Genomic DNA, 17,016 nt, shown 5'->3' on the forward strand with positions numbered 1-17,016 from the left:
TTTTAATTGAAACTGAAAGTGTTTACATCGTTTTTATTCAAAGGTTTTTCCACCTCTGTTTACAAGGTGGAACAGTGACTTCGTATCGAGGGTGGTTCGTGGGGGTTTTGCCCCATTCGATTTTTAGTTTGTTTTTCTATATTTCCACACTACTACGTTATGTAATGCCGTGGTTAAAATTATTGCATATATTTCGAAATCACCCTGCATTTAGAGATTGAAAAAAATCTTTACAAGAAATTTTTGAACTAAACTTAAAGCTTTTTATTTTTCAAAACTAAATTACTACGAATTACTATTACTACGGAGTTAAAAAAATCATGAGGTAGTAAGATTAACCAGAGTTTATTTAGTCATTTCCTCCGAAAAATTAACTTGATGAAAGGAAAACGGCTATTACTAGGCTGCTAATGTACGTATTAAAAAAATCATTAATTTTAAAATCCTGTTGATGGCACTAGAGTCCTGATGTTTGTTCTCGTAATTCAAAATATGGCACATTTTTAATAAATAAAGTTTGAGCAGAACGTAGAAAATGGGAGAGTTTTCTGGAATTTATAACATAAATATGACCCAAAATGATTGCTCGGCCGATTCAGACTAAAACTTTTCGATCTGTAAACTCTCCATTAACTATGGGAGGAGCCTGCAACCCCTAGACAGCGCGTCCCCGGGTGGCGGATTGGGAAATGCCCGACCCGGTTTTCCGGTGCGTAGGAGGAAAATAAAATACCTCCCGCGGACCAACAAGTGGGGCAGAAGGGGCTCCTAAGCCGTAGAGAAGGCAACCCTCCTAGAAGAAGGAAACTTCGATAACAAAACCCTGCTCCTCCTAGTAGGGGGTTGAGTCATTGGGCTAACTCCTCGATACTCAGAGAAATTAATGTTAAAAACCTAACAATAGCCTCGGAACAAGAAACTGGAACAAAAAACAACGAAAACTGCAAAGGAAATGGATAATGATTTACGCAATATGGAACGTACAAGGACTCTTTCAGAAAACAAATGAAATAATATCGGAACTAAAGAAAATGAAAGCAGATGTCTTCGTGATAGCAGAAACTCAAAAGAAAGGTAATGGCTCCGAAAACTGGGACACTATGACGGTACTACAGCGGCGTACTTAAAGATCAAAGAGCCCAACAAGGGGTGTCCATTCTAATACGTAAAACACTAAGACATCAACCAACGATTTATAAAAATGAACCTTACAAATAAAGGATATAAAATAACAATATTAGGAGTATACGGTATAAATGATGACTCCCTCGTCAGCGTAAAAGAGGATTTTGTCGAACAACTGAACGACGAAATCAACCGAATAGGAACATCGAAAGAAATCATTATTTTAGGAGACCTAAACTGCCGAATCGGACGAGAAGCCAACAACAAAGTACTTGGCCAGTATAGTGAAGAGACACGGAACGACAACTGAAATAGATTATTATTAGCGCTATGTGAACAAAACAACTTACGAATACTGAATGACTTCTATCAACAGCGCAACACACACAAATACACATGGACACAGCCGACCCGAAATTTGAAGTCCATAATCGATTACGCTATTGTCAGACAAAATACTAAAATGAAGATTCAGGATGTAAAGGCATGTAGAGGACCATCGTGTGGCAGCGATCCCTACCTGCTGAAAACCATAGTTGTGCTGCCAAATAGAAATGAACAACAAGACCAGAAACAAGTACGGTATAATTTAGACAATCTGATACATGACAGCGTAAAATTGTTCTATCAACAACGACTGAACGACAAATTAAAGAACAAGACATTTAGCACCACGGAAGAACATTATGAATACATTAAAAATTGCATACACGCAACAGCGAAGGAGGCCCTGGTAGAATATGAAAATCAAACAAAAGATAGGAAAGACAGAAACCGTATCGGTGGGATGAAGATATCGAAAGAGAAATAATAGAGAAAACACAAAAACACATGAAGTTCCTATAGTCTTTGCCATTTCTATTGAAACACCACTTGTTAATCGTAAATTTGGCAACGTTCATATTCAAACAATTTTCTGACTAAAAGCCGTTGTCAATCAACCGAAAGCTATTACCAATTGCCAAATTTTAAGCAAAATCAACAGGTGGTGTTTCAATAGAAATGGCAAAGACAATAAACACTAACAAAGATAGTGACAAAAGACAATATAAAGAAGCACAAGCAAGTGTAAGGAAAAAATCACACAAAAAAAGAATGAAACATGGGAAGACAGTTGTAATACAATAAACACATACATCGGCGGGAGGAAAAATATAGAACGCTAGAGACTAATAAAAAGACTACGAACAAATAAAAAAATCGATATAAATCACCGGTAACACTAGAAAAATGGCAAGAATACTTTAAAGATCTTCTAACGGAATATCAGATAGAATTTATGAATGAAAACCAGGAAACAGAAATAAATATAGTCTCCTCCCCCATGAGGATATCCCTAAAAGAAGTGGAACCTATCTGCAAATCTTTAAAAAATGGAAAATATCCTGGGCCAGGTGATATACCGACGGAATTAATAACAGCGGGAACAAACATGCTATACCAACACTTTAGGAAGCTATTTGAGAACTGTCTAAATGGGGATAGGGTATCAAGTGAGTGGAAAAAATCAGTAATATCAACAATCCACAAAAAAGGTAGCAGAGATCAGTCCGAAAATTATACAGGCATAGCTATAACAAGTACAGGAATCAGAATCTACGGGAAAATTTTGAAAGACAAAATAGAACTGGAGTACATGGATGTGGAGGCAGAAGAACAAGCGGGATTTAGAGCAGGCAGGTCGACAGTAGACCATTTATACTGCGTCACTCAAATTATAGAGAAAAAATTAGCGTTTGATTAAGAAGTCCATTTACTTTACGTAGATCTACAAAAAGCCTACGACAGTATTCCCTATCAGTTTTATCACAGACTATGGTCAACATTGGAACAAACATTAAACATGGAGTAATAAAAGCAGTGCAAAATATGTATACAAATAACAACACAAGTTAAGGTGGAAAGCAAAGTTTGAGAGGGATTCGCAGTTACCAAAAACTGAAGCACTTTTTAAAATCTGTCTAGAACAGGCACTGAAAGTATGGAAAAGGAAGTGCAGTGGCATGGAAATTCCTCTTAATGTCAATACAACCCTGCATACATCATGTTTTGCAGACGATCAAATCGTAATAGCACAAGACCACGAGAATTTAACTTACGTGGTATGAAAACTTATTGAAGAATACATAAAATGGGGATTGGAAGTAAATGTAAAGAAAACAGAGTGCATGAGTATTGGAGGGCCTGCACAGAATATCGCCTTAGAGAACAATAAAATAATCAAGACAAAAATAACACAGGACGGAACTCAAGACAAAACAGTAAAAGAAAGGAACTCGCAAGGAAGAAAAGCCATATGTATGATAAATGGAATACTATGGGATCCGCATGTCTCAAAAGCGAACAAAGACCGAATATACAGTATTGTGAAGAGCATCGTCACATATAGCAGCGAAGTATGGCAATTAAAACAAAACACTGAGAAAATGCTACTGATAACGGAAATGGACTACTGAAGGAGGTGGGCAGGTAAATCGAGAAAGGACAGAGTACCAAATGAGAGAATTCGAAAAATCATGGGGGTAACACATACAATAATTGACGACATCAAGACAAAACAGTTGAACTGGTATGGCCAGGTACAAAAACATTTTTTTATTTGTTTGTAAAATAATATGGTAGTGTGTATTTTATTTCATTCAACTTCAATTTTTTTATATTCACAAACTTAATTTTAACGACTAAAAATTAGATAACTGCAGTTCGTGTAATTTCTTTTTAAAATACATACTGATATTGACAACACCAACCATTTTTTGCTCAGTTTGGTAGTTGCGGTCAAATAACTGTCAAATAAGGGGTAAAATAGCTGCAATGCCAACATTATTATTTTAAAAATAAATTGGTTCTAGTAGGAGGCGTTTTTTCCGATTATATGGTAATACAATAGCACAGATAGGTTAAGCCACCCGATATATTGCACATCTAATGTTTTCTATGGCTTAATAACGTGTCCATATTTTTAACCTTTCGTACATAATTTATGTTAAGGTAAAAAGAAAATAAAATAATACAGGGTTTTCAATCTTTCTTACATCGTAGATGGGTTAAATAAAGTTTGGGTCTATCTATTTTCCGCTTTCTGCTTTTGTTTAAGCCACCTACGATGAAGAAACATTTATGAACCTATATTTTACATATTAGGACCTGTATAACGTCATGTTTTGGTAGACACACTAACCTTGCTGTAGGGATTATAGAACATTCGCTAAGACCTGTCAGTTTATTTTTTCTAGAATTCCATCGTTATTTTAGAGTTACCTTGTAGGTATCACAATTTTCACAAGTGACCATAAAAGGCCATATATCAAATTGACTTTGAAACGTTGTGAATTTCGCCGCCTTGTTGTGACTGATGACTACTCGTTTAACATTGAGGAATGAATATACTTATATTCCTGATAGCTAGACAATCAGTTCGAATGGTAGATTTGCTACGTATCTAAATAAAACGGCAAATTCTTAGTAAAAATGTAGTGACAGATCTTTCGAAGCCAATCTAATGTAAGATCGACGTCTTCACAAAATTTTATTAGTAAAATTTCACTTTCAACAAGTGGAGACATGGGGTTACCCTGAAACAACAGTTAATAGAACCAAAATTTAGGATTGGTTTAAGAATAATGCTAACAAAATTTTATTTAACTGTCTCATTCCAAAAATTAATTACTTCATCTCAAAATTTTGTTGATTAAATTTCGCTAAATCCTTTATCTGTGGTATCGTAATCTGCTTCCAATTTAAAATTTGAGAAATGCTTTTACTTTGATTGGAAAACAAAGCAGATATACAGGGTGGGGCAAAAGAATAGGATCGGTATCTGTCATGCACGGGGTATTGGTCACGCTTCAGGGGCAAGCCAAATACTGTCTAACTCTTAGACCAATTTTTTAAATTGTCATTCAATACACTTTCTCTTCCCAAGAGATAAATATATTCATGGGAATAACATGTAAATGCATATTTTTCAAAGAAATTCAATCTAAAAGTATAATTTAATTCTTCCGATGCGACGAAGGATGTTATCACCGCGTTTTCGCAATTTTTTAAAGTCAATCTACTAAATGTGATAAACATGTTTATTAAAGAGTAAAAATGCAACAAAACCGGATCGTCACGAAATAGATAATTTAATAATGGCTTTTTGCACGAAAAGCAAATATATTCACGTCAAAATTGTTGCAATCAGACATTTATTTTCCAAGCATTGAAGAAAAAAATAGCCTAAGATAGCAGAACCTGCTTAATGTCTACAACCTGGTTGTAGTAAAATTTTTTTGTCGTAACTTAAAGTAAAGTAGACCACAAATGTTTAAACCAAATTCGCATTTGTTAAAACATATACAGGGTGATGAAAAAAAGGCGCCGACGATTTTAACTAAAATGTCCTTTTCTGATAAAGCATCATGAAAATTGCAGCAAAAGTGCTATAAATATCTTTTCTTTTACTTTAAACCATTTTTCTAGCAGCAGAAAATGGCAATACTGCATAAATTTAACTTTCTTTTTTGTAAAATTAATAATTCACAGGTGCGTTGGTCTCCAAGAAACTGAAACGGACAGCTACACAAAACAAAAACGACTGTCAAATTGCATAAATTTTATTATTTTTATAAATCTTAATTTATTTTAATTAAAAACTACAAAAACTATTAGAGCAATTGCTCGAAATGCCTGCCTTCCACTTCAATGCACAAATTTGCCCTTCTAATTAAATTTTCCTTCACTCTCTGGAGCATAGGGGGCATTTATCGTTCCAATAGCTGCATTTATTCTGTCTCTTAATTCTGCCAAGCTATTTACTGGGGTAGCATATACGAGATCTTTGAGATGACCCCAAAGAAAGAAATCGCACGGATTTAGGTCTGGTGACCGAGGAGGCCATGCAATCGCACCACCTCTACCAATCCACCCATGCGGATAAGCCTCGTCGCACCAATTCCGGACTATTCTTCCAAAATGAGGAGATGCGCCGTCCATCTGCAACCACATATTCCTTAAATTAGCGAGGGGCAAATCCTCAAACAAAACTTGAAACTCATTTTGTAAGAGTTCTAAAAAAATTTCTGCATTTAGCCTTGCAAGTAATTCAAATGGCCCTAGAAGATTCATGTTAATAATGCCAGCCCAGAGATTGAGGCTAAAATGTCGTTGATGGTGTAACGTTTCAATTTTGTTGAAGAGATAAACGTTCCAATTGTTTTGTTTCATCCCTTCTTTAAAAAAAAGGGTTGTTTTATTGGGGATGCAATATTTTACGTGCCGACATCTAAGACATCATGGTTGCCTATGGGGAGTGTCAAACGACGTCGTGGCACTGCTAATGCGCTGGTACTCCCACCCCGCGAAAAAGAATATTCGAGAGAGTATCGACCTGATAGGGGAAGAGAGAGGTTCTCGTGAGGCGTTTTGGCGAAGATCCTGGAAGAAGGAAGTGCTAGGACGTAGCCGAAGAGGAGAAAAGAAGTTTTCGAGAAGATTTTGGTGGAGTTGCTGAAGGAAGGAAGTGCTAGGACGTAGCCGAAGAGGAGAAAAGAAGTTTTCGAGAAGATTTTGGTGGAGTTTCTGAAGGAAGGAAGTGGAAGGACGAAGAGGAAGTACTCAAGATAGAGATTTTTATCGTTTTGTTCGAAGCAAGAGGTTTAGTTGAGCCGTTTTCGTATCGTCCACCACAGAAAAGAGGAATTTTATCGTTCGTTTTTTTATCACCGCACCCAAGTGAAGAGTTCCTGGAAGAACCAAGCTTATCGTGATGCCGTTGCAGTGAGTAGCTTATTGTCGTCCCTGTTGTTCCCTTGAAGAGACCATATCGAACCGACGACTTTGATTTTCGCTGCTGTTCCTGCGGAGCCGCCGCTAACCTTGAAGTTATTCTTCGGATCCAGAGGTCTGTGACGCCGCTGTTTCTTTATCAATCCCAATCCAGACGAAGAGGAGCTGCTGATAACTACGGTTACGAGCTAAGTCCACTCTAACGCCTTATAGTTCTAATTTTCCATTTAGTCGCCCGGTCACAGCTATCTTTATCTAAATTCTTGGAAGTTTTTTTGTTTTTTAATTTATCATATCGCAAAATAGTTTTGTACGAGGACGCATGAATACATTTCATTTTCTGCTATATTACTTTAATATATTTCAGTGATAGTCCCTTCTGGACGTTCATGGTAATTTTTTTTTAATATTAGATGAATTTCATTTAATCAACACTTGTCAATTTTATTATCCGTTGAATATATTTTTAGTTTTTTTTTTGTGTTTTCTTGTGGCTTGATTCTTCTCGACTGTTTACTCGACGTAGCGGAGTAAACTACCCCAACAGGAAGCTACGTGGCGCCCAATACAAAAAAAATAATAAGAACTCTCCGAACCGCGACCCGCCCCGGCTAAAGAGCTGCCGTTCGCTGTAAAACCCTCCGAAAGGGGGTTATAATGGTCACGAGGACGGACAACGAATAGGTTTTCAGTTGCCCAAAAGTGATTATTGTGCTGGTTGAATACACCATCCTGAGAGAAAATTGACTCATCTGTCCATAAAACGTTGTCAATAAATCTAAGGTCGTTTGCATGATGTTGAAGAAGCCATTCGCAAAATTGCACTCTGGCAGGGTAGTCACCTGGACGAAGAGCCTGTACCTTGATGTAATGATAAGGATGATAATGTTCATCAGCAAGTATAGCTTGTATCGTTCTATAATCTACTTCAAACTCTCGTGCTAGTCCTCTAATGCTTCGCCCTGGTGTATTTTCAATAGCTTCCAAAACAACTTCCTCTAAAGCTGGCGTACGAACTTCACGCGGTCTTCCACGATTTACATAAATCGGCATCATTTGACCATTTTCTCGTAATCTTTGCTCCACTGGTCTAATAACTTTATCATTTGGATGACGTCGTTGTGGATAAAGTCTAGTATATTCTCTTGCAGCTTCGGCTGCGTTACTAGTTGCTGCGCCTAAACAGAGCACCATGTCAAGATACTCACTGAAACCGTATGTGTATTCCATTACAATTTTTTTGAATATTTTTTATTGACACACGTTCAAATGTGACAAAACAAAACAACAATGAAAATAAAAGTATTGTCTTGTTACTATGGTTCACAACAATGAATATCCTAGAAAGTTCGCAATGTTGCATGATTGCTAAATTTTCTTTGGGGTCGAGAATTGGTACTTTTATATCTTTAATAAAATTGGTTTCAAGAGGTTATTTGTTTGTTTTTGTGGCAGTTATTATTAATTGCATCAAGATGTAGACGCTAACAAATAAATTATCATAAAATTCGTTATCCTATAGGTTTCTGTTACCAAAAAAGGAAAGCTTACATCTTCGTTAAAAGGCAATGAAATTAATTTTTGTTTTCGATTTCTTCTACAGTTAAAAATTACTTCTAACATGACGATTAGCTTCGGCGCCTTTTTTTCATCACCCTGTATATTTAGTCTTTAAAATTTGACAATAGAATCATTATGCTATCTCTTGCTTTCCACATAACTGAATAACTTATGTTATACTGTTTTTAAAAGATTACTTGTAAAATTGCAGTGGGCTAAATGGAAAACTGTTGAAGAGGTAGCTGCTGTTGTGTTTTAAAGTTATCAAGATTTATCCGCGAACTGTTTTTAACAATAGCCCCCCAAAATCTAAAATTGAAAAAACAAAAATTATCTCAGCTACAAATTCACACCCTTACATTTTTAGTAAATATCGATATACTTAACAGATATTTTACCTTTACGATTTATCTACTTACATCGATACAAATTTTATTCACTCGATGAAAGAAACAACAAGAACATGAAATAGGTTCTTAGTATGGATATCATTTGATCTATGTCTCACAGCATGAATTCAACTTATTACTAATTAAATTATTCATTAGGTTATCTGCGGAAGTATTTCTGCCACTTTACTATTTTGTCTGCCGGAGCGAATACGAACTTTATCAGTTTCTCAGCAAAGGAACTTGTGATTAATTACGTCCGTTGGTTAATTTACAATTAGTATGCTTGAAACTTTTAAAACGTGTTGACAGAAATCTAATCATGTGTGTAACAACAGTATTTATTGCACTTTTAGTTTCTTCAAGGATTTCCTTAATATACACTGTTGAACACTTTCTTGATCATAACACAGGTGATAATTACGCGATTTGTGAAAAACAAACTTGTTTGCGAAAGTGTTGTCCGGAGAACTTTATACTGGCTAGAGGCGGGTGTAGGAGAAGCAACAATACCCTAACTTTAAGGGTTTTTGATGGTCTTACAGAACTTAACGAATCTGTACATTTTAATGTCATTCATGAAAAGAACTGTACCGGGGGGATAAATTTGCGATTGTCACCAAAAAATTTTGATATCGATATATACTATTTACAAAAAGATGGTTCATTGTACAGGCCTTTTCATAACGACAGTTTTGTCAGTTTTGCTATGTTTTGTATGGAAACGTTTCAATTAAAAAACAGGACGGAAATTGCACCTTTGGTATGCTTTAATCCAAATGAAGTCGTACCTGAACCGGAAGGAGTTTGTTCTTGGGGTGAGTATTTTTTTCTACGATAATTTTATTTTGAATAAGTGTTTAAAATAAAAAGGTTACATGTCTTCCGTTGTCACCGCCAGCACATGGAACGTAGTGGAGCTGGTTATGTTATATATAAAAATAAGAACTGTAGTGACTTGACCTGGTGTTGTATCAAGTTTTTTAATTGTGACTTTAAAAATTGCTTTGATTTTTAATGACATGATTATAGATATTTTTATTAAGTTACTTTGTCGTGCAAATTCTGCTTCGAAATCTGCAATCTGTAGTTATACCTCTGGAGCGTAAGCTAAGGAAGTATAGTAACGAGTCCATCGGCCGAATTGCCACTTTCATATTTTCGCGACGTGTCATGACCTCCAGAGTACGTAAAAAGTAGTCTCCCGTTTCCGTCCGTCCGTCTGTCTGTCTGTCTAGTGTCTGTATCCATTTTCATTAGACAAGTAATCTCCGAAACTGTTGGACCGATTGTTGTCAAATTTTGTATGTATATAAGAAATATCCTGTAGATGGTCAAATGCTACCCAAAATTTGGATAATCATCCCCACCAACAATTTGATGTTATAAAAAAAATATACTCCTATATTTATAGTATACGAATCCGCTTTCAATTTTTTCGCTAAACGTTCTAATTTTCGCAAAAAATAAAGAAAGGTTTAATACCAGTATATTACCCCCAAGCAACAGAACTCATCGTGGCTCTGCCCATAAAGGGGCGATATTTGGTTGTGGGTTCGATGCCGAACTTGGATATTCGCTCTTTCTTTTTTTTTGCACTGGGAATGCGCTGCGACTACTTCTCTTTGTACTGTAACTAATATTATCCACGTTGATAACGTCATTACATTTTTTTGTCTTGCACTGTAACGGCCTAGTATCATCTATGTTAATCACGTCGTCACAGAATTGTTTATTGATCAAATTAAGAATGACTCCCCTGCGCCCGGCGATGTTTTGGTTTTCAGCGTTAGGTTTGGAAAGAAATCTTAATCAACTACATGCGCAGAACAAGTACCTAATATGGCAATGACTAATAATGTGAAATAAATACTGCTCTAGCATATGTAAAGATTTACTTGTTACTTTAGTGGGTAAACTACACATTGTACTTGAATTTTTTTATACAATAGTATTATAATTTAATTAATTATGATATTTCTATATGAAAAATAAATAAAAAAAGTATATTTTATAATATACAGCAATCGACAATACATGCATATTTACTTTAATTAACCCAGTCAGTCCAGTCATCATCATTAATCATCATTTTGTCAAAAAATACAAATGCAACATATTTTTGGTTTTTATTATTTTTTAAGATAAATTTAATGACTTCGCCGCGTATACGTGTTTAATTCATATAAATTAACAACGCAGAGTTAAAACTCCAACCGTGCGTCCCTGGGTCGACCCACTCTTTTTTTTATTTATTTCACATTATTAGTCATTGCCAAGCACGACATGCGGCAAATTTGCACCAAACAGTAGAGGCGAAGTTCCCTAGGACGCGGCCTAGTCTGTTCGGCAAATCAGTTCTCAGGTGACGACTTGGTGACTTGGAAAAACAGCACAACAAAAATATATCAGTCGTACTTGCGGGTCGTGCTGGTTACAGAACTGTTACCACTTTATTTGATGTGTTTGTGTTTGTGAGTGACAGTGTTTATATAATAATGATAAAATAAGAATTATAATATTCAGAACATTTCGTTCGATTGTGGTTTAATTAATAATGAGAACAATTTAAATGCGCACTAGTTTTAATGAAATGTGAAATAAGTCACAGCATTATTAAAAACATTTCAACACAGAAGAAACTATTTCAGCATTTGTAAAACTGAAAGGGCAATAAATAAAATAATGGTAGATTATTTTTTCTATTTGCGCAATAAATAATGCAATTTTGAATTATTTAATTAAATTTGCTCATTCGTTAAAATAACTGTTTCTTTAATAAATCAATTTGTATTTGAGAAAAAATAAACGAGCATTTCAAATGTTCCGTAAATTACTAAAATGTGCATTAGTTCACAGTAAAGTGGGCATTACACTCCCACTCTTTAAAAGACGTGTCATGTGCTTCATTTCGCGCCAGTTCGGCAGGGGAGGAATCCGCCCTTCTAAAGCCAAAAAAACATTAATTATTATTCAATAAATTAATAATGTTTAGTAATTGAGTTTTTTGATGAAAGAATGTTGATTTTAAGTTTCTTTGCTAATTTTTTCAAAACTTTTAATTTGCTTAGCTACTTTTTTGCTATGAATATCTTATGTTTTCGTTAATTTTGTATGCATTCATAAAATACATTTTAATACAGCAGGTCTATTTTTGTTTGTTATTTTCTATACAGTTTCAATAATGCACGCAGTACAGAAAATCATTTCCCAAAACAATAATTTTATTATTCCAATTTGCACTTAATATAATGCACAAAATGCAAAAACTTATGGCGCAACATAGTAAATTTAATGCACAACTGTTATTGCGCATAGTATAAAATTTAATGCACAAAGTATTAAAAATAATGCACACTTAATTACGACCCATTAATAATTATAGTCCTGTTTTGAGAAGCCGAACTCATTGAAATCAAACTAACTTCTACGTGACGTTTCTTCGATGTATAAACAAAAACACCTGAGCGTCAGATTGCTATTACCTGAGTTAAATTTTATAATTTTTTTAAATAGCTAGAGTTTTCGGATTATACCTATAGCATTCGATCAATTTTTTATTGATCAAATTAAGAACCTCATTTTTTAGATTTGCTCATACAGGGTGACTCAAAAAAATTAGTGAATCACTCAATTTATTTTATTCAATAAATCAAGAATTGCAAAACTGAATACTTGGAAATCTTGCAGACGTTTTAAAGTTATTGTAAACATAGTAAATTGTTAATCAAAATCTGTCCATTTATTCCCTCCAAAAATTGATAACGTCATCTCAAAATTTTGCCGAATAAATTCTACCCAAAATGTGCAAAATATGATGATTTTTTACTTATGATTTATTTTTTACACTGCATTCATATTTTTTACATTTGTTTAAACAGGTGGCTCAAAAAATTTAATGAATGTGATTTATTTAATTAATTAAATCAAAAACAGCTCACTCCATTTTCCCATAAATTTTGGAAATACAAAATACAACACTGTTATTCTGTACTTCACTAGAATTTTAGCACCAATTTTAGTCAAAACTTTTGTTATTTGGCTTCTTAACAACCTTGCAAAAACGGTATAATTACAATGCATTTGCCGCAATTAAGAAACTAAGTTATTAGCAAATAATCATGTTTTTAGTTTAAACAATTTCTCAAACTCTACTAGTATAAACATCCGAAGAAATATTAGAGATGACACTATCAAATGACGTCTTTACAAATGCAAAAACAAGATATTATTCTTTAAAAATAACACATGAGATCACTGTTGAAAAGGTTGTTGCATCACAACAGATAACGTCTAAAAGTATACCTTAACCAAATTAATTTGTCTGTCGAATTAGAAATTATTAATTTTTAATAAATCTAGTAGAAGTAACACGTTTCTAGTCAGTTTTATTGTTGACACTTATGAAGCTTTCAACATCAGATTTTCAAAAGATTCTAATAAACCGATAAAAGAAGTTTTGGGATTCTACGAAGTTCTTACCACAGTCAAAGATTGACCTTTGTTTTGTATTTTAATTCCTTTATCCTCCAAATTTGCTGATAAATTAAAAACAGAAGTACTAAAGTTTTCAACTTGCTTGCACTAACACAACATAATCTTGCAAAAAAATGGGAAAAGTTCTACTATCAATAATTTCATACGGCCACTAAAAGATTCCAAAACGTAAATACATTGGATATGTCTCCACGAGTTCGAATACTTAAATACTAAAAACTTCGAGTGAATTTAAATATTAAAAAAACTGCGAACTTTATTTTTTTATGATAACCTCTACAAGTTAAGTGTGGACTGCTAAAGTGCAGACAAAGAAGCATGCTACGCATATCTTTCAAATGAGTTTTTCCATACCAGAAAGTTTGTGATGACGTCATCAACATTTTATCAAGGACACATATGTCAATTTGAACAAGTGCAGTGTAATACCAATAACAGCAGTGGGGTGAACCATTTTTGATTTCAATAATTAAATGTTCAATAAAATAGATTGCCTACTTCATTAATATTTCGAGTCACTCTGTATAAGTAATTCTAATGCATTAGTAAAGCACGAATCATAATATTTTGCTATTTTAGATAAGATTAAGACTTATTCGGCATAATTTTGAAATAACGTCATTAATTTTGTGGGAAACGGATAAATTTTGATTGACGATTTACCATGCATACAATAATCTTAAAACATTTAAGATTTCAGAGCATTCGATTGTGCATTTTTGTAAAATGTTAATTTTGATTTTTTTCATCTGAACGTCCAGGGTCAAAAGTCAACACAGATTCATAAACCACAAGTCTAGGAGTATGTTACTTAAATAACATTAATTTACAACTGTAAATTTTGGAGACGACCTCATTCCATTGCTGGTGGGAATGATTAGAAAAACTTTAGTTAGCGTTTTACCATCTACACGATGTTCCTAAGGTACAAAAATTTGGCAACATTCAATCTAGTAGTTTCGAAGATTATCTGTCAAATAAAAATCAACACAGGCAGACGACAAACGACAAACACATAGACAGACGACAGACAGAGGGAAATGGAAGACCCCTTTTGCCATACTATATGGATCATGCAACGTCGAGAAAACGTAAAAATAGGGAATTGCCCGATGGACTCGATTATTAGCTTAGGCTCAGAAGTAAAAAGAAAATCTATGTAACTTTACGCCTACTTACATTCTAAGGGCAGGTCAAATAATTGCATTTTTCTCAGGTGTATCTACTTGTTTAAGTTGTTTTGTACTCTGGTTTCTTAACCAGTTTTTTTTTTTGTTTGTTTTTCTTAAAACAAACTATGAAATTTCATTAAAGAATCCTATGAATTCTGAATCATGACTACTTTAATGTGTTTTACGACACCAAAGTACGAAAAAATTGGTTTTCTGTTCCTCGCCTCTATCGTAGGTATGTCGTTTTTTATTAAACAGATAATTTCCAAAACTACCGGACTGATTGTTGTTAAATTTGATATGCATTTTAGGAATATAGTGTTTATGATAAAACTCTAATCAAAATTTATCCGATCGTCCCCACTAACAATTTGATGATGTCAGCTCCTGTACGTCCTTGTATAAGAAAATTTTATAGTAATACAACAGGAACGCTGAATGACAACTGAGTAGCTCAGATGGTTAGAGCGTCGGGGTAATAACGCGAAGGTCGAGGGTTCAATCCCTTCATAGGCCACTATTTTTCTGCTTACACAGTGACTCTGATTAGTGTTATCTATATAATGGATTTGTTTGATTGTACTTCAAGGACAGGGAAGTTGCGGCTAATAACATTCGACTAACTGTTTTATTTTACATCTAGTCACTCCCTTGATTAAATAAAAAAAAATGCAAATAAAGGACCCGAGATTGTCGGCCATTTTGAAGTAATTGCCGAAATGGTTATCAACACCAACTGCAAAATGCGCAGCTAATTTGAATGAATAAATATTTACTTCCCGATATGAAGCTAATAGGTTTTCCCACCACCTTTAAACACGCAATAATTTTAAACTTATGCCACTGTTTAGTATAAAAAGTGCAAATACCGTTGCAATTTCCTTATTTTAGAATAAAAAAAATATATATATTGCTACACTATACGACCCAATCATAAAGTCTTTTAGTTTCATGTCTCAAGTTTTTTTTTAAGTAACTAGTTCCAAATATTTACACTGTTTTTACAGTACATAATGTCTAGTTCTTGTTGAATGAGATGCGGATTTGAGATGGCGGGAAATAAAGGAGCAGTTAACTAAAGTTTGAACTTTTTACATAAAAATGAAACAAAAATGTGTTTGTTAATGTTACGCATGACGTCATGCTACATAATTAATTTGCGACGTGAAATGTGAATTCTAAAAATTACCCTGAAGATAAAAGTTACAGTACTAACAATTATTATTATGTAGATATGACGTGTTGAACTAACAGTTCAATTTTCGTTGCACAGATGCAACTTAGATATGTATATGTTTTTCATTATGATCACTAAATACACTTTTTACTGTTGGAAAAAAATTTCGTCCAGCTCGTTCCCGAAACAATTTTAGTTGTTTTAATCGATTTGTAATCCTTCATTTTCGTGCGCCAAAATATCCTACATTTATTTCGCTAAAATGTGTTTTTTGACACCTTTTTGAAAATATGTATTATCAAAGTTTAAAATGTACAGATAAGTATGGTAAAATTAAAAGTAAAAGTTTTCGCTTTTTTACTGCGTACTCCAAAAGAGAAAATAAAGCTGCTTCAACACAATAGTCTTTGGTTGAACATTTCGTAAAAAATCACGACGTTATTTTTGTCGAATTCAGTTATCAGTCGTTATTAATCGCGCATTCCCATACACCGTTTAGTGATTCCCCTAATACATATTTTTTGAGACTAGTGGAATCAAGGGGATGTTCCTTCGAGTGTGTAATTATAGTTGACTGCAATATTACCAAATTTCGCAAAACAATTTCAATCCGTATTGTATCAGTATATTATGTATTAATGAGTCGGTTAAAACTTAACATTTGACCTAATTGATATAGATTTAAAGCTAAGACAAGCTTTAGATCAAGTTTTATCAATCTCTTTGAATAAAGTTAAGACTTTATTAGACCCAAAATTGCCAAAAGCAACGACTATAATAAATTTCGCGAGAAAGAAGTTGTCTTCGCGTTAAAAGACGTCAGTGAATCGTAAAAGAAAGATACAGTCCTTCCTGTGGTCTGGTAGCGATATGGGAACAAACTGCTTAATTTAGTTACAGTATATCTTGCGATACTAGAAAACATGCTTCTTCTGCAATTTTTTGTGTTATTGTTTTCCTCTGCGAACTCTCTAAAAACACCATGCCCGAAGGTGTTAGCTTTAGATATTACAACAGGAAACCGAAATGGCAGTGTGATAGTAAAAGACGATCTAACGTTTACTGAAAACAACTATTTTACCGAAAATGGAACTATCTACGGTTGCATCTGTAATATAAAGAAGAACTGTATAAGAAAATGCTGCGGCCCGAATGAAATTATGGTAAATAAAATATGCACCCCATCAGATGACACTACCTTGATTTATAAAATGCATAGTGGAACTGTTGGGATTAATTCGTCAGAAAAGCATCATTTTATCCATAACATGGACTGCGATAATTACAAAACATTGTTACTGCCACACTACAGTAATATCGATTC

At 34.1% G+C, this 17,016-nt stretch overlaps 2 protein-coding genes across 2 annotated transcripts in view; both read left to right on the forward strand.

Annotated features, from left to right (window-relative positions):
* The first annotated feature begins 2,449 nt into the window (after window positions 1-2,449).
* On the forward strand, window positions 2,450-2,869 carry LOC135135606 (uncharacterized). Its single transcript, XM_064064699.1, has one exon. The coding sequence runs from the start codon at window positions 2,450-2,452 to the stop codon at window positions 2,867-2,869; it is 420 nt and encodes a 139-aa protein (XP_063920769.1).
* Window positions 2,870-9,149: 6,280 nt separating this feature from the next.
* LOC135135532 (G-protein coupled receptor Mth2-like) overlaps window positions 9,150-17,016 on the forward strand; it is a 93,419-nt gene continuing 85,552 nt past the window's right edge. The window contains exon 1 of the mRNA XM_064064612.1: window positions 9,150-9,664. Coding sequence (XP_063920682.1) covers window positions 9,169-9,664 — 496 coding nt within the window. The 5' untranslated portion in view covers window positions 9,150-9,168. The remainder of the gene's footprint in view (window positions 9,665-17,016) is intronic.

This window comes from Zophobas morio, unplaced genomic scaffold (assembly GCF_036711695.1).
Source record: "Zophobas morio isolate AGI-343-1 ecotype UQ-CSIRO unplaced genomic scaffold, CSIRO_AGI_Zmor_V1 ptg000024l, whole genome shotgun sequence".
Lineage (NCBI taxonomy): Eukaryota > Metazoa > Arthropoda > Insecta > Coleoptera > Tenebrionidae > Zophobas > Zophobas morio.

Coding starts and splice junctions, on each gene's coding strand:
- LOC135135606 (XM_064064699.1), top strand. CDS start 2,450: ATGAGGATATCCCTAAAAGAAGTGGAACCTATCTGCAAATCTTTAAAA.